This window comes from Stegodyphus dumicola, chromosome 10 (assembly GCF_044657685.1).
Source record: "Stegodyphus dumicola isolate Sdum_Otavi_A_Nest chromosome 10, ASM4465768v1".
NCBI lineage: Eukaryota > Metazoa > Arthropoda > Arachnida > Araneae > Eresidae > Stegodyphus > Stegodyphus dumicola.
In genome coordinates this window covers 116,390,870-116,410,330 of record NC_140777.1, presented here as the reverse complement: position 1 = coordinate 116,410,330, position 19,461 = coordinate 116,390,870, and the positions used below count along the sequence as shown (strand labels likewise).

General features: G+C 30.9%; 1 protein-coding gene across 8 annotated transcripts in view; it reads right to left on the bottom strand.

Annotated features, from left to right (window-relative positions):
* Positions 1-19,461, bottom strand: part of LOC118198052 (twitchin-like) — a 480,648-nt gene that overhangs the window by 311,877 nt on the left and 149,310 nt on the right. For all 8 annotated transcript variants that reach the window (XM_085825414.1, XM_085825418.1, XM_085825417.1 and 5 more), the window contains 11 exons: positions 17,041-17,053; positions 15,720-15,930; positions 13,298-13,388; positions 11,534-11,763; positions 9,759-9,849; positions 7,716-7,936; positions 7,495-7,585; positions 5,006-5,302; positions 3,302-3,323; positions 2,993-3,041; positions 1,161-1,237 (listed from right to left, as the gene is read on the bottom strand). In XM_085825414.1, coding sequence (XP_085681540.1) covers positions 1,161-1,237; positions 2,993-3,041; positions 3,302-3,323; positions 5,006-5,302; positions 7,495-7,585; positions 7,716-7,936; positions 9,759-9,849; positions 11,534-11,763; positions 13,298-13,388; positions 15,720-15,930; positions 17,041-17,053 — 1,393 coding nt within the window. The remainder of the gene's footprint in view (positions 1-1,160; positions 1,238-2,992; positions 3,042-3,301; positions 3,324-5,005; positions 5,303-7,494; positions 7,586-7,715; positions 7,937-9,758; positions 9,850-11,533; positions 11,764-13,297; positions 13,389-15,719; positions 15,931-17,040; positions 17,054-19,461) is intronic.

The window sequence follows — 19,461 nt, the reverse complement described above, 5'->3', positions numbered from 1 at the left end:
TAACACACAAAACGTTAAAAAAATCCCACTTTGGGCGTCGTATAAAATCTGGAAGCTTTCAGGTTTTTTTCTTTGCATTTTACAATGTTTATGAAATTACGAACTTTGAAAAAAATCATAATAATGCTTTGTACAAATATTCAGTAATAATATTTAGTATGTATTTTAATGTTTTCATCAAAGACAAAGATTTGAATCCTTCTCAGGAGTGTTACTTCGCCGTAATACCGATTATGAAACGTAATTAAGTCTTTCACATAGAAAATACAACATTTTTTAAGTTTATTTATTTTAAAATTTTTCTTGCATTACAGAATTTCCAGTTTGTAGCATCATAATTCATATATTATATTCTTTTTTAATATTTTAATCTGTAATTTCTTAACAAATTATATTTAAAATACCATATTTTTTCTCCTAAATTTTTAGCTCTATGTTCTAAAAATTTTACAAATATTCGCGTATTTGCCCCTCCTTAATTCAGCTTTTTAGTGCCAGGTTCTGAAAATCTAAACCCAAACTCAAATAATTTTCCTTTTCCTTAATGAGAGCAAGCTCCTCTAAATTTTAAAAAGAATTCGGCCACGTAGTGAGTGTTTTCGTCTTACTATCAAAGACAAACCTTCACAAACAATGTTTCGACAAACCTCTGCAAACTACCAGCAAATACGGTTCCCAAATCCTATGAAAATAGTTTGTGGAAGTTTGTCAAAACATCCCCTTTTAACTGTTGAATTGAATGCCAACCTAATATAAGAATCGACCCATCATAATAAAGAAAACACGAACGAACATTCAGATTACGATGTTATTGAATTAGCGGCAGACTCGCCGCCTCAATTTATTCACGGATGATTTCAGGCTTAAGGCGTAGAAGATACATCTATAAAAATGGGAAAGATTCAACTTATAGTGAAGAAGAAATGAAGATAGTTTATTAAATATTGCAAGATTAATATTACTATGATTTATTATTGGCATGTGGATTTCTTCTAGAGAAATAATATTGTGATGGTATTCTGCAATTTCTCTGTGACTACTTTTCATTTATTATATTCTTACTTTTGGACGGTAAAATTAGTAAAAGAATGAGGAAACAGTACGCGAGGAAATACGGTATTATAAATGAATATTTAGAAATATTAGATAGTTTAACTTACTTATACCATGTGACTGTAGTTTTGGTCTTAGATTCAATTTTGCATGTAAACTCTGCACTCTTCTCAGATTCAACTGTCTATAAAGAAAACAAAAGAAAACGATTTAAGGATTTTTCAGTTTTCTAATATTAAAAACTTAATGAATCTTTGTCGTCTTTATTTTCCAAGAACAAAGTTTACCTAATATTTGGCAACTTACTCGTAAAACATTAAACACATTAAAGACGAATGTTCCATATAATTCACAGGATGGATTTAAAAGAGAAATTTGTCGTTTTTATTTTCAAAGAACAAATTTTACTCAACATTTCGCAAATATTTGATAAAAATTAAATGGATTAAAGATGAGAGTTTTATAGCATTCGTAGATTGGAATTAAAACAGACATTCAGAATAATTTGTTATCTGGAAATTCTTTGAATTATATTTTATTTACTTTGTCTCTTTTATGTTCTGTGCAAGATAAATTTCAGTTGCAAAAAAAAAAAAAAAAAAAAAAAAAAAAAAAAAAAAAAAAAATGAAAGAAATTATGAATTATGAAATTATCTTTATGTGTGAAGACAGTTGTCAGCTTTGAACTAATTATACTTATATATATCTATAATAAAACATGTACGGCAAGGCAGAATTCTAACTTTAATTTGCAATAGTTCCTTAACTCTAAATTTTAATTTGGATATTTCCCCTTTCAGTTTTAAAAAATAGTAACTGCTTATAATAAATCTCACTAAACTGCATCATTTCAAAATTAATCCATCTCATTGAATCCTACACAACGCTAAGAACGCTTCAAACGTGGTAATGAAAGCTATTAATAGTCAGTAACCAAGTTTTTATCTTGAATACAACGTATTCATTTTCTCGCTTTGCTGCTGCCAGCTTGTTAATATCTGCCGCTGATAATATAACTGTATTCCAAAATTCCATACGGTACCCATGTAACAAGCACTACAAGAGCAGGCGCACGTTGCATCGCTTTATTTGTGTTAGCTTGAAAATGTCTGTCAAAGAGAATAAACGAGAAATATTAAAAATACTCGGTTACTAGTGTCAGTTACTAATCAAGAGCTATATCAGCACACTCACAAATCAAAAGCTGTACCTTTATATTTAACTCACACGGCATTTAGCAAAGCTTGTCAATTGTTGGACTAATTTTTTAGTATTTGAGTTCATCTTCCTTTTCTCATGTCATCGAGAATTTTGAAGATGGACTCTATCTAATATGACAGATACCTGAATTAATTTAAATTTTCAGTTATTAATATGATAATATTACTCATGTAAATTTTTCGCTTAATAATATAATGATATAGCTGACGAAGGATTTAAAATTTCTAAAATTTTGAAGGTAATTATTGAAATTTTCCCATGTATTAAGTGAAAATCAAAACTTAAATAAATATTTCTTTCTTAATGATAACGTTACAATATACAGAAGGAGATTATTTTTGACTTCGAGCATAAAATGTAAAGTCTGTGTTATTAAATAAAAGAAAATTACTTAGTCTCTTTTCTTTTCAAAAATAAATTCGGTGTTAATAAGTTAAATTCTTTTGAATATATATTTAAACAGAAATTTGGTTCAAATTTTTTAAAACATATTCATAAGAGATTCTATTCATTTTCATATCAGAATGAAAAGATAGATAAATGCTAGGTTTAAGATCGTTATTGCGCTATATTTCGTGAGAAAAAAAGCATTTGACTACAAATTGTAAATTCAGATTTAAACAGTATATAAAAGGTAAAAAAAAAGTGAAATGATAAAAAAATGAATGAAGTAAAAATGAAGAAGAGTTACTTTAACTCAGCGTTAAACTTTACTTACAATTGATTTTAATCCTTGGACGATTTTAGGTTTTTCTCCTGTCGGCTTCCTGCGGAAAATGAATTTAAAAACTTATTAATTATCAATCAATCTTTGAAACACAATGCTTATGAAAATGTATATTTGTTATTTTAAGGAATAAGAAGGAATAAGAAGTAATTATTTCAGGAATAAGAAGTATATATAGGGATTGCATTTTTGGATACGGTATGAATTCAATGAAATAGATGCTTGCATATGAAAACTTTCAGCACTGTAAAAACATAAAGATTATTTTTTAATTCAAATACATATTAAAAGCATACTAACTTTTTCTCTTCTTTCTTCTCTTCTGAAAAAGAAAAAAAATATTAGATACGAAATAATTACAATTTACATTAAACTTTTAAAATTATTTTTACCCTATTAAAATTGAAAATCAACGAGATAAGTTATAAGTTAAGTCATTTCTAAAAGATTCTAATTCAGTATATAATTTTCCTTTAAATTTACATTACTGTGCCCAAGGAATAATATTAAGTTCTTCTCATAAATATTTATACGAATGTGTATTTAAATAATGTCTTAAAAATAGTTATATAGTTAACATTAAAAATAAGAATTAAGACTCCGCCTTAGACGAAAACGAAACATATCAGTTTTGGGAACATTTACTAACAGCTCAATTTAGATATTTAATATGTAAATACTGTCAGTTAAGGGAAATAAGTATCTGTTAATAAAAGTACCTGTCGACATAAAATCTGTTCATTAAAATGCCCTGTATAATTATTTTAATAGTTCTTTTTTCAGAAAAATGCATAAGAGCTCTTTACTAGCAGAATATTTAAATAGGGCTTTAGATTAAAATGTTAATTTTTTTACCTCCTAGTTCACTTTTTTTCCCTGCAACTATACATTTTCTGTCTTCTTTACATGTAATTTATATTTTGAACTATATACTTTCGCTAAACTATGATATAAGCTACTTTCAAAGATTTACTGCAGCAAAAATGCATGTGAAAATATAAATGTACATAGTTTGTTGCACGATAAAAAAAACATACAAAAGTATGTGCATAATTTAGAATTATAATTCGTTCACAAAAACACATTAACTGTCGTGATGAGTTTGCATAAATCCCATTTGCATGCATTATAAAAACTTTTCCTGCGAATGCAATTGAAAACTTCATTTTAATTGGAAGTCTGTTGTGTAAGACTATCCTTCATCCAATACATTCCTTTCTCCATGAAAAATAATGGTTACGAACCGCCAGTCTCCCAAATGTGATTATGAATATCTTCTGTGCATAGCCCTGAAATTTCTGTGAATTTATCTACAAGATATTATCTTACAGGTCAAGCCCTGTATTGTACATTTTCTTGAAGAATAGTGTTTTTAAATTTCTTCTTTGAAATTTTTAATTTATAGCTGCGCTTAGTCAGATGAATAATAGTAACCAAGGTTTCTAAATTCTGAGAAAAACTTTTTGTAGTCTTTCGTTATACCAAAAAAAGTTTCACTGTTTATAATAATATGGAAATAATCAGAAAATAATATGAATAGCGTGTATATTTAGATAACTGGAGTGTAAATACGTATTTTCGTTTTCAAAAACACATTTGCTGAAATTTCACTTTTGATTATCATCAACAGCTATAATTTAGAAAAATGTGTATAATTTTTTTTTTAAATGTTACTTACTAATAGTCGTAAAACTGTGATAAAATAACAACTTAGGTTATAAAATCTAAGTTAGGTGTCCTTTTTCTTCTCTGTAAAATATTAGATTTTTAATTTCCAGGAATATAAATTTATTTGTGCTTTTAATTTTTTTCATGCAATTTCGAAAATCAACACTGAATTTCAAATTTTAATAGAGCATGCAATAATACATTTTCACGAAAAAAAAAGGATTACCTTTTAGCTCAAAATAATGTAACTGCAATAATGTCTTATTCTCAACATATCATCAACATGCATTAATGACTGAAATATTTATGATTTTCCTTATCTTTATTAATAATTACCTTCAATATCAACTTGTACAGCCGTAGAAGTGATCTCTCCTTTTTCGTTCTTGGCCACCATCTTGTAGTTACCCTTGTCATCTCCTGTAGGCTTGTCTATCTCTAGGGCAACGGCGAATTCACCCTTGGTCACCTCTGTGATGCGGACGGTATGTTTGCTGCTTTCTGAAACCATGCTACTCTCTTTGAACCATGTGCACGTGGGTTTGGAAACGGATGCTACTCTGCATTCGATAACGACTTTCTTGTGGATCTCCTTCTTGATGATCTTTGGTTTCTCTTTGATCACAGGTGCCACTAAAAACAATAAAATTACGTTATTAACAGCATCGTATTTATGCATATTATTGCAACTTGTAAAATTACCATAGTGAATATTATTTTAACATTTGATATATTGAGTTTCATTTTGTATTCATTTATTCTTTAACGTACAGATTTTAACGTACTCTGTTGTACGTTAAAATCTGTACGCTATAAATACTCCTGAAACTGGTAGTTACGAAATAGCATTAAGCGAATAATCGTGACTGAAAACACCTTAAATAAAGATTAACCACGGATAATTCACTTTTTGTATCAGGATTATCAAATATATTTATATAAAGCTTTTGCCCAATTAATTACAATTAGCTACACAAATAAAATATTATAATGTTAGATAAATGAGGGGGGAAACGAAATGCGTAAGTAAGTACTAATTAAAAGCTGTTTTAATTTATCTAAAATAAAGAAATTAATATCCTGTCATGCGTTTTCTAATATGCACTAATTACTTTAAACCACATCACCACAAAGACTTACTTATAATTATTACTTTAGAATTTACGCTCGAAATAGCTCTTCACTTTAAAATACTTTGCTATATTTACCATCATACGTAAATGCATTTACTGCTTATTATTATGTGATGGAAAATCAGTAGTACAATTTCAAATTATTTAAAATTTATTGGATTTTGTAACTATCACAGCAAGGTTTAGAAAAAGCAATTTAACTCTAAGCAAAGTTTAAATAATTTTTATGCACCGTAAAAAATAAGTAATTTCCGTACTTATTCATGATTAAAAATTTTAAATATGTATACATTTCCAGTAGAATCTATATTTGCAACTTTTATTTTCAGGTCTAGTCAGATCTTTCACTGCACTTCATGTTTCATAAAAGAAATTTTCATAACTCATCAGAATTGTTCTCAAAATCCTATTATTGACTTTTTTTAATCTTTAAGAAAATCAGCAAAGATTAATGTTATTAATATCCTGAATAATAACAGTGCAATACATTTACTGAAAGAATAACAGTGCAATACATTTACAGTAGATGGTTCATAGATGCATAAATATGATGCTACTAAGATAGTAACTTCTAAAGTATCATTATTATTAACAGTGTTATGTAGCAATCTGGCTTCCGTGATAATGCTGACTGTTTGACCAGATACCGCGAAAGGAAAGGCGAATAATTTTTCTTGTGACAGGCGCTGAGAAAAATAAATAAAGAAAACATTTGTGAATAAAAGATTCTTTCTCTTGTAGTAAGAAAACCCCGGGATCGTTTATTGTACTGTCTTGAGATCAATCAGCACTTTGACAGTCTTGGCTCTGTAGAATAAATGAATCTGAGGTTCCTTTATCCTTCGGGAGTAATATAAGACCTACAATCCCGTTAGTCGGTGTCGAAAGCCCCGTCTGGCGTATAGTAAATTTGATGATGAAGCTAGTTCCAGATTCACAGGTTCATATTTCGTGGTGTAAGCGGGGAATTTCTTTCATTTGCCACTCAAAGGTTATGGGTCCCAAGGCGTGCGGTGTACTGTTGCTTTATGACTTACGCGCACGAGGATCAGCTGAGCTAAAGTTTTATTTAGTACACTTTGAAACTTTTGTTTCGTGTGTGATGGAAGGTGCCAATTCCAGCCTTAGAAGACTTAAGAATATAGGCGTCTGAATTTTATGATGATCCATGGGATGTTTACCTATCAATAAGTATTGGGCGAGATGAAATACCTATTATATTGCCCCTTGAATAATGCTCAGTACTAACTCTGTTCAACTTCTGTTTAGTGTGTGATAGGAAGAGACTTGAACGTGTCAATTGCAGCCATAACAGATTTATTGACCGATTTTCGACTGCGACGATGTGTGTGACGTACTCCTGTCTATGACGTGTTATAAAGAGGCTGTATGCAGACTGATACTGAGCGTGATGGAAATGACGGATCTACTGCAACGAGAAAAAGCGGTGTTTCCCAAGTGCCATTGTATTGTTGGCAATATCCTCCCCAAAAAGGGAATTTTAAACTGTTATATAGTGAATGAGGGTGTAGGTAGTCTACTCCTAGGAGAAAAGACTGAGAGAGTGCATATAATTTTATTTGAATTTTTTTTCCGAGTGCAGCGATTGAATGGGTTATTCCTTCTCATTGGTGTATCTACCCAATAAATTTATAACAGGATAAAGCACGCGTAATAAGAAATTTCACTCACATTCAATGTTTAAAGTCAAATTGGCATTGCTTTCTCCGTGAACGTTCTTGACATTACACTTGTACAATCCAGCATCGGTAAATTCTAGATTCTAAAAAGTAAATAAAAGTGAAGCAAATTAATTTATTTTAGTTCTATCAAACTCAAATATATTATCATAGTTTAAATAATTTACAAATGCGAATCCTAACATAAAACTTATGGCATTTATATGAACATACCTTCAGTTCCAATTTGATGTGATAGACATCTTTGTCTTGTTTGATCGTCTGCTTGATTCTGGTACTTTCCCGAACATCAGCTCCATCACAAGTCCATTTGATATCAGGTTTAGGACTCGCTCTCACTTTACATTCCATTATTATTCGGTTTCCACCATCCTCTGGGATGATTGTGGGCTTCTCAACGAAAGTAGGAGCTTCACCTGCTGGTGGCTTCTCCGCTAAATACCCAAAAAAAAAAATCATGCTTGATGTTTTAACCTAATTTTTTCGTAATCATCTTTGCGGAATGAAAGCTTTTAGGCATAACATCAGAAAATTCTAGTTAAAGTTTAGTAACAAGGGAAAATGAACACAGAATCATCAGATTTTATTTTTCAGAATGCTCTCAAACGCGTTAGAATGAAACTATACAGATATATGGTTCGTTTCAAAACATCTAATCCAATAAATTTGATTGCTGTTAAATTAACATTTGATTTTGTCTATATTAAAACTTCAAATTGATACATTTGTAACATCTGTAAAGCATTTTATTTTAATTAAACTATTATTATGATGTAAGCTTTTAGATAGCTCCTCCTTTCTGAAGACCTCACCAGATTCCACCTTAGTTGTTCGTATATTTAAGTTGAGGGTTCTGAATGTTTAGATCAGAGTTTCAGGCAGCCGCACCTTGCTGTTATTTAGTAGGGCCAGCTCTACATAAGCTGGCTTCCGATTTTAGCGTCTTGCTAGCCTACGTTTGTTAGAGTAACTTAAACACTCACAAGTTAACGGGAGTTCGTTTGTAGTATACGGTTGGCTTTCTGTTAAATTAAGACTTAAATAAAAAGATTATTTTAACCTTTCGTTGGACTTTTTGTTTCGTTTCCGTCTAAGTGATAACTCGCTTCAAGTAGAGTCTGCAGAACAGACACAGGCTTCTAGACACAGCAGAATTCGACACATCTCTATCGATCGGATCAGGTTTACTCAATCGTATTTCATCTTTAAAATACATTCACTGTTTAATTTTTTAAAGTAACTACTCGTATTTTCACATGTGTATTATCAATATCTGCTTTATGGTAATAGACTTGAAGGTATATAAACACTTTTTCCAGCATTAATTTGTTTAAATCTAGTTCACCGTACAGAAAGGACTGAATCGAATATATGTTTCATGTAGTTGGCTGGGGACACACATGCAAAAGTTTCGTTATTTGACTTTCGAAAAGGCAAATTATGAATCAAAATGATACTTAAATGGTCATATAAAGGCATGTATCATAGGTGGAACTCAAAGAACGTTCGTATCCCTTTCTCCACTTTTGTTGGAGTGACACTGCCAGATGTCAAGCTGTGAAAGACATCGTGTTAAGACTAGTAACTGCATACTTTTATTTGGACCACAATAAACGTGATCACGAGGAAAGCCATATATAAAGCTATCCAAAACAGACACACACTGTGCAGGACTGTATTAACAGTTTTCTGTGGTGTTCCCAAGGCTCAACATATGAACCCCGGGATTCTTCCCGATGAGAGACACAAACGGTTCTCTTAACAAAATATACGCTATTATCTCTGCTTAATTATCACAAATATATTAAAGCAATATGAATTCAGCTGCTACCAGCGTAATCCAGGATTTATTACAACCTACAGTATCGTATAGATACATAAACCATACTTTTTACATGGCCATGTCCTTTAAATTTGCCTCATGCTTCATTTTCTAACATCGTACTGTGATACTTACATTTGTAATAAAGTATTTACATTGTTCACGTACAACTAGTTTGCTCCCTTTATTTAACAGACGCGGAATCTTTTATTAAAATCAGTTTAGCATCGCCTTCTGGTGACTTTATTTGGATGATAATTTGACTGGAAACATTAATATCTCAAGAACTCATTTTGTAAACTTTTTCGTATTTAAATTATTTAGCAGAAACTATTTGCTGGAATTTGTACTGAATTAAAGAGATAAATCTTGGTTTAAAATCTTTTTCATTTTAGCATACCAGAAATTTATTCAGGCTTGCCTCTCTTGCTTACCTTGTATATCAAGGTTCAAGTTAGCATTCAGCTCGCCATGTTCATTTATCATGTGACATTTATAAGCTCCTCCATCATCTTTGGACGGATCCTGTAAAAAATGATAAATATTAATGCAAACGTGAGAAGTGTTGTATCCATTTCTATGGAAAGCGAAACTCCTAAAAGAAGGACATCTCCAACTTTGCCAGTGGAATAACAGCATTAATGCTCCTAAGAAATACAGTACACAGTCGATTATCCGAGTATGGATTGTCCGGTTTGCAGATAATCCGAACGTGGCTGTGACCACGTTCATACACGTGAGTGTAAAAAACCAAACAAGCACAAGTGCGAGCGTACTCTAAAATCAGCTGAATTATGTCTTTATATTTAGTTTCAACGATTACCTCGTACAATTCTGTGCATAATCGAAGACATCATGTTGGTTAATCACTAGGAATATTTTGTTTCGTATGTATATTCGCGCATATTTTATTCTTGTAAAAAATTTATTTAAAATTTTAGAATTAAAAATAAATAAAGAACACTGTAACAAATACTAAGCGTTTCATATGTGACAAGAACAGAAAAGCAGACAGTGATACTGAAAATACAAGCAAAGAAGATACTGACAATTATCTTAATCTCTGGACAGCAATGACTTCCGCTGAAATTCAAATAGACGTCATCAGAGGGAATTCGAATATAATGATAAAATAGCGCTTCAAAACATATGCAGTGAAATTCGAAAAATAACAAACCATTCTCAAAGTATAATTACTGATTTTTAAAGAAATACACACGTACAATAAGCATGAAAATTGATAGCTTGGGTTATCCGTGTTTTTCAGTTATCCGTGACCTGCTTCCCTACCATTAGCCCGGATAATCGACAGTACACTGTATGTTGAACTTTTCGAGTTATAAAACTTTCACATGGAAATATACTGTTCACTTCTTATTTAGTTTATTCAATCTTAAAAGCGAAAATAATGACAGCTATTATATCGCCGAAAACTGAAATAATTTCGTTTTTTATTATTCGGGTACCTTTCTTTATTGAAAATGTTCATGAATGTAAACAGATCATTTGTTTACATTAACGAACACTTACAACAAATGGGAAACATCAATAGCATATTATCATCTGCTATTAGTTTCGTTTTTACAGTATTTTAAGTTTCAATGTATGCTAGCAATTTAACAGAAATCTGTGTTACGAGATCAATGTCTTATTAACTATCTTTGACGAAGCGAGACTGTAACCAACAACGTACTTGATAATTTATAAAATACAAAAAATAACTAAATACTATAAGCTAAATGAAAACTTATAAAGAAATAAGCATATTTAAAAAAATTGTAGCATTTCAAACAGGTAATATGTGAATGGATTATTGTTTTTCTTTTTTAAACTGAAGCGTCATCAAGCTTTGAGTTTTATTTGAAACGTTATAAAACTAATGCTACGTATTAGATAACGCATTCGTTTATTTGAATTTAGTTCTAAAATAACTAAGTAAAAGGGAAATACGGAGATTTAAACAAACATACGTGATGTAATTTTTTTTGTAATAGCATATTCTTGACCATAGTACTTTAATAACCGGGGAGATTTGTTGAAAGACATTAATTTGTGTCTCCAATCACAAAGATCGAAGCGAAAGATATGCAATTTGTTTATTGTTTTATAAAAAAGTCATAAAATTATTAAAAAGCACTCAGGTAAAGTTTCGAAGACATAAAACATATTCTAAGTTCGGAAAATGTAGAACAGAAAACGGTAGACTTACTCTAACTTCAAGTGATACTGTAAACTCGTCTCCTGCACCTTCGATCACTTTGGCTTGCACCCGATTGGTCTCCTTGACTAGTTTGGTTCCCTGGTACCATGTGATTTTTGGAGCCGGTTTGGCTTTTACTTTACATTGCATTATTATTAATTTACCACCTTCTTTTGGAATGATTTTAGGTTTTTCTAAGAACTCTGGGGCTAAGCCTTCTCCTTTCTCATTTTCGGCACCTACATAAAGAACATTTACTTATGATATGGCAAAATAAATGAGGTAAAAGGCTGTATAATTTAAGAAACTTTATATACAAGATTTAAGAACCTTTATATATAAGTTTAACAATATATAAGTTTAACAATTTAAGAAACTTTATATATAAGTTTAATGCATAAAAATAGTGGGAGACAAAATCCTATGTTGCTACATGCGAACAGTATATTATACACTTAAAAGTTATACTGCATAAATTATAGGATTATTTACATCAGTTTCATACAAACGCATAAAAATAGTGAATGTAATCAAAAATCATAATAATTCGCAGAAATATATACATAATCTTTATAAAGTTACGATTTAGACAACGTGAAGAAAATATATGCGTTATAGTTTAAACGTTATGACTGAAAATGACTGAAAGACTGAGTATTACAGAAAAAAAACCCGGATATTTCTTTCATAACGGAGAAGGAATTACAACAAAAACAACTACGCTTAACACTTCATCGCCCTGACCGCCACTACTCACAATAATGGTGATGCGCTTGATCTATCTGCACTAATTAACTTTAACTGACATACTAAACAAAATTCATGCTATACAAAGAACATTGTAATCTGTAATGCAGTGTAATATACGATTGTGCTGCAACCCTCCTGGCCGATAATAATCGGCCTCATGGTTAACGCAACACACTCAACACAGATAAACAAAAATAAAATTAAAAACATCAGACGAAAATTCCATTTTGTTCTATTGCCAAAATTTGTTCTATTGCCATTTATAAAGGTCATCAAATCCTTTGCAAATCTAAATAATTATTGCGGCAGTAAAATTCCTTTACATAGAACATGTATAAACTTGTCAGGTGTCGCCCAACCGGAATAGTGGTTAGCGACTCTGACTGCTGTACCGAAGAGCCTGGGTTTGAATCTTGGAGAAGCACTAATGTTTTAAATTTATAATGTCTGTACGGCATGAAAGCACTCTAAATATGCGGCGAGCCGAATGTCCTCTCGAGTAGTGAGTGGTAGATTAAGAGGGGTGAGAGATCCTCAAACCCGGGGCTTCTCTCAGAATTAGAAATGTAATTGAACTAAAGTCGGTCTGTCACCTATGTGGTGCTCAAGACTCTTGACCATGACAGACCATTTGGCTCCTTGCCGCGATAAATGTCGTGGGCTTGTCCTGACCGTAGTCCGACAGGTGAGACTAGTAGACTGGCAACAACAACACTAACATGTTCAAGTAAATATCATTCACTTATATTATTCTTAAACAATTTATTTTACCATCTTGCTCCAATGATTGTCTTTGATTGCAAGATATCATTATTTAAAATTAAATATAATTTTCAGGTCTGCGAATTAAAACAATTCTACTTTTTAATATATATTAAATTATTATAATTATTTTATGTATAATATATTAGATATAGAATTATTATATACATATATAACTATTTTAATGTATATTAAATTATTATTATTAAAATTCTGTCTTAGTTTTCAATATATATTTTTTAATATAAAGTTTGAATTTACCTTGGAAGTTGAGTGCAATGTTAGCATTACTCTCTCCCAAGTCATTTATAGCGTTGCATCTATAATTTCCACCATCTTCTGCAACGGGGTCCTTGAAAAATAAATATAATTAAATTTTATTCCCTAATCGTTTTTACTACTATAAAGAATCGATACATATATATAAAATAAGAGCTGAAATTTTCATATTAAGATGATATATATTATTAAAGTCGCGCACGCTGATGATCAAGTGAGATATGTGGATAAAGAAAGTATTGTTGCGAAATGCCCAGCAGCTACGCGATGAGGTAGCTTCTCCGCAAAGCTGGCAAACTTAGGGTTTCTAGAAAGTGGTAGGCGGAAAACAGGGTTGCAGGATTTGACGCGAAATCGTCCATTTGGCGATATTTGGAGATAAAATTGGTGATTTGTCATAGATGGAGCGAAAAAATTCTAGAACGAATCTTAGCGGTTTTCTCGGGAATATTCTCCAAGGTAGGTTAAAGCTATATTATTTATAGCCTGCCTATACTGGGAGAAAGGAGTGGTACCTTGAGTTCATAGATTAGTTTGAGAGCGATTGACCGAGTCGGGAGCTGTAATTTAGTACTTTGCCGTGAAGCTGTCTTCACCGTTATTCCCTGAAGGCTGTGCTGCTGATTATTCCGTCTTTGTCGTAGTTTTTGGACGAGTGTAAGCGTGTCTTTGGAACTGTTCTTTGTAATCCTGCTTACTGGCGAATAAATTGTGTTTAAATTCTTCATCAAGTGTTATCATTAATTACTCCAAATCCACGAACCCGTAGAAATAGTATTGTAGTAGATTTGAAAATGTAGACTATTCACCTTATTATAAGAGAAACACCATCAGATCTGACAGAAATATGTGTTTAATAGTTAAAGCAATGCATTCTGTAATCGGATTAAATTTGATGCCGCGACTGTTAATTACTAGAAGTTACTGCATTACGTGATGTTGTTTCGTGTAATCAGGTATTGCTGTGCATCCTTTCAACTAGCCATTTGGTTCTACTTCGTTTTGCTGAAAGAATTACGTTTGAGAACTTCCTGAACGTTTTGGTAAAGAGCACTAAAAACGCTCTTCTTTGATTATTCTTGAATGCATAGGACTAGAAATAAATGTAACGTTACAGTCTAGGATAGCTCGATTCCAAAAGGGAGCTCTGTGGATCTCTTCCTAGTCCTAGTTACAGACTATCAATGATATTTAAGTTACTGATATTAAGTTAGGGACATTTATTTAAGTTCATTACATTTAAGCAAATAAATTAATTTATTTAAATAGTTAGTCGCATTTATTTAAGTTAAAGATATATACGCAAACAAGCTAATTTCGTTAAAAAATGTGACACTTAATTACACGTAAAGATACACAAATGAAACTAATTAATGTACTCAAATAAGTCAAGTCAAATATTATATTACTAAAAGTTAATTTTAATTTCATAAAACGTCAAACATGGAGCTATTTTTATTCAAAATGAATGTCAAATACTCATTATTTTTTAATTTATTTTTTTTTCTAAGAAATTAATTACTATTACAAAAATGTTAGTAAACTGTACTTTTTACTTATTTCATTAGATGCTGTCTAGAAACTTTATTTCCTTAAACATTAATTTTAGACCTATATTTTCATTTACAAAATTGCTTAGATTTTAAAAATGTATGAAATAGGTTCATCGCTGTGGTCAGAATGACCTATGAAGGATATAACTTTATACATCTCCCGTAGAGGAAAATTCCAATTAGTAAAATTTTCAGTAATCTTTAATTAATTTGAAATAAAACATTCCTACTTTAAGGTACTTTTTTGTGTCTTTTGAAACAAACACAAAGAAATGGCAAAACTCTTTGAGATATTCAGGAAAGATTTTAATGGCTGAGGTATTTTTTGCATGACTATAACCTAGTAACTGAAGATACTATAACTATAAAGTTATAATTGCTTTAATGAAGATTTATAATTCTGTTGACATGAAACAGCATTCTTTAAGAATTTAGAAGCTGATCCTTTAAAATTATTTATTATGCATATGTCTTACTTACATTCTTAGCTGCAAATTTTGTACATAAATAAAAAACATTTATTTTGTAACTAGTTAAAGTATGATGCAAGTCTTATTAATTATATATTTTGCTCTTTGCTGCTATACGAAAAATTAGATTTTATGTTTATAAAGTCCTTCTTATCTGCTTAACAGAAACTATTTCAAAAAATTTTCTTCCTCATTAGAAGAAAACTTTACATTTAAAAGAAAAGATTGATTAAGATAAAAAATACTAAGGAAATAAAATAAGAAAAAAGTTTGAAATAAGAAGTAAGTTTGACATGAAATTGAAGATTACATAATTTATGTATAATTCTTCTTAAAATTTTTCAATGTATAACCGTAAATATATGGAGACTTTTTACATACCATGATTTCCAGTGAAAGGAGGTATGTGTCAGCTCCTTTACTTTGTTGCTGTATTTTGTGCCTCTTGCCATCCTTAATTTTTTTAGTACCATGGTACCACGTGATGTCTGGCATAGGGTCAGCCTCAAGGATACATTCTAATATCAAATTATCACCATCTTGTCTTATGGTCGGTTTCTTTGGAAATCGAGGCGTCTTCCCCTTTGGAATTCTGAAAACATAAATGCGGAGTTCTGAGCTAGCTTTTAATTTAGAATTTTAAAAAATCGTTTGCTAAAAAAAACCAAAAGGTGTTCTTTTTTGAATTTATCTTAAAAAAATATTTACTTATCTTGCTATGCCACAATGAGGGAAAATAAAAAAAAAAAAAAAACGAAATTCAATTTATGCAAAAAATACAAGACCAGTTTTTGTTGATTTGTCCTTAAGTGCGAACACAGCTCGTAACAAAATATTACTTACTCTAAAGCATCTAAGACTCGTATTCCTTTTTGAATAGCTTTTAAACCATCCATAACACTAATCAAGCTTAGCGAAAGACAGCAACATTCTTATAAGCGTTAAACAAGAGTTCTTATAAGCGTTAAGTACAAGTTTCCTTGGAACGTTATAGCAACAAAGTCTCGAAATATTTTAAGTGATAAACTATCATTTATTCAGCGAACATAAGGCCGAAATATTTCATATTTTTTATATTTTCATGATGGAATAATAATGTTTCTTAGCTCCCTCGTATTAATTATAAATAAATTTATATTAAAAGCACCATAAAAGAGAACACAAAACACAAACATTCACGTTCATTAAAATTTTAGCGATGCATCATTTTTTGCAAATAAATTTTCACAGAAGTGTATATAAATAAAAATAACGTAAAGAAAAAGGTTATAAGGTCCACATTTTGGCTCTAATTCTCGCTCGTTACTCTTACTTATTAGCAATCACGTGAATCTAAATAATATACGATTTACTCTGAACTTTCCCCTTATTTTGAATAATGCTCACATTAGGACTTTCTAAATACATAGTTCTTAATGTCTCTTATAACGGTGAGAAGTTTGGACGAAATCGGTAAGTCTAAAATCATGTGATTTCCTTTATAAAGAAGAAAAAAAATTTTTTTAAATGCAAATAAATTAATTTTCGTTTAAAGAAAACAATGCAATACTCATCTGAAAAAGGAGTGAATCTACATGCACAGTTTTGTAAGGATTAATATTTTCAGATGTAAAAGTAATGAAAAACGCAGGTTTTGAGATATTAGTCAATTTTTAAAATACTCTTCGTAGATTATATTGAAATAGAAGAAAATGCAACTTACTGTGGCTTGTCGTCTGTTTCATGGGAAAAAGAAAAAAATAAAAATGTTATTAATGTATTAAATATATATTAATATACATACATTATTAAATATAGTATATAAGCTATGAGACTTGAGAATATATTTTACTCCGTTATTAGAATCAGAAAAAATATAATTTACAATATTATTGTAATAAATAATAAAACACTGTGCTCAGTTTATGTCGTTCTTTACTTATTCAGCATAAATGGAATATTCTTAAAATCGGTAGAAATTTTTACTTTCCATTTTCCAGTTTAAATTCTGCATTCTATACAGTATAAAGAAGAACTCAGGAAAGTTCAAGGCATTTCCTGAAATTCTTTGGTCTTCTATGATGTATATAATTAATATAATATGCATCTTGCTTTTTCATACAAATAATGACACTTTGATGAATATTGCATCCTCTTAGCAAATATTAACTTATGACTTAATCATTCACAATTATGGATAAGTACAATTTACCGTCATATGTATTAGATTACCTTTCTAATTTATATATATACAAAATTTAAATGTGAGTTCTTTCTTATAGGATGAATATATTGATTTAAATCGTACTTTACACTTAATGACGTGTATGTAACAATATAAAAACATCTAGGTTTTAGGATAAAACATGAATTTCATTACATAACTAATATGAATCCACTATGAGGAAACTTTAATTACTCTATATCAGTGGTTCTTAACGGGGGATGGGGGTGCGGGAATGTATTTTTGGGGGTCCGGGAGAAGCCCCTACCTAACCATAAAAATTATTAAATATCATTTATTAGATTTCTTATAATAAAATATTTGAAATCTGCACTAGTTTCCCCAATATTGAAGCTCATAAAAATTGGTAGCACCTAGCTCACTTATCGGCAAAAGACATAGGAAAGAGCCGGTGCCGATGAGCGTATACACTACGCTCGGACGTGACGGAGAAAAGAAAAAAAAAAACTTTCTGGGAATACAAGCGGAGAACGTTATCCCAGTTTGCGCATGCGCTGAGTTCAATATGTGCTGCTCCAATGGAATCTACGGATTTACAGATTTGTATCTGCATCTACTGCTCCTGTGTTAGGTTGAGTCAAGTTGAGTCAACTATTGTGTCTGCGACATGTGTATTGTGTATTCTGACTTGTCCAGAAATCTCTTGAAACTAATACATTCTTAATTGCCCGTTCAAGCCGAATAGGATTCAGTGACATTACAAACGTAAGATTATTTTATATATCATATTACATTATTTCTAAATAATTAAATCGATTATAGTGAACCCCACTATGTCAAAAACAACGACAATGGAACGATAAGTATGCCGGTTATGAATTTACCTGCACAACCGAAAAAGATGGCACGCAACGACAACAATGCATCTTGTGTTCCAAAATATTTTCAAACAGCAATCTCAAACCATCAAAGTTATTAGATCATTTCAACAATCTGCATGGTGGCGAAAAAGCGCATAGCATGAACAGCTTGAAGTCAAAGAAGGCTCGGTTTTATACCAGTGGAACTATCCTAAAATTGTGCGGACCAGCAATTAAAAAACTTTTATTAAAAGCGTCATATCAAATGGCACATTTATGTGCAAAAAAAGAAAGAAACCTCACACGATCGCTGAAGGGTTGATTGAACGTTCTGCTATAATTATTGCTAAAACAATTTTAGATTCAAAAGCACATAAAAAAAATCCAACAAATTCCATTATCGAATGATATTATACGATCGCGAATACAAGATCTCAGTGAAGATGCTTTAATGCTTTAATTTTAAGTTATTGAAGACATAAAAATCAGTCCACTAAAAATAAGCATGCAACTGGATAAGTCAACTGATGTTGATAATTGTAACCAACTGTTGGTATTTGTCAGGTATGTGAAGGAAAAAGAAGTGATAGAAGAATTTCTATTTTGTGAGCCACTGGAGGTGAATACGAGAGAAATTGATATTTTCAATCGCATCAAAGATTTTTTTACTAAATATCAATTACCAATGAATGTGATTGGCTCAATATGCACTGATGGAGCCCCAGCAGTGCTAGGCAAAAATTCAGGATTTGTTTTCCCACATGAAAAGAGAATTACCGGAAGTTTTAATAACGCATTGCATGTTGCATCGTCATGCACTTGCGTCGAAAACATTGCCAGACAGTTTCAAACAACATCTAACTACAGCAGTAAATGTAAAATATATCCGAGGGCGAGCGCTTAATCATCCCATTTTTCGTGCATTTTGCGAAGAAATCGGTGCTGATCATACCGTGCTCCTATATCACACCGAAATACGATGGTTATCTAAGGGTCGCATGCTTAACAGAGTTTTTGAATTGCGTGAGGAAATTATTCAATTACTGACTAGTCAAAACTGTTGTTTAGTAAAAGATTTTGAGAGTAATGATGCAATGCT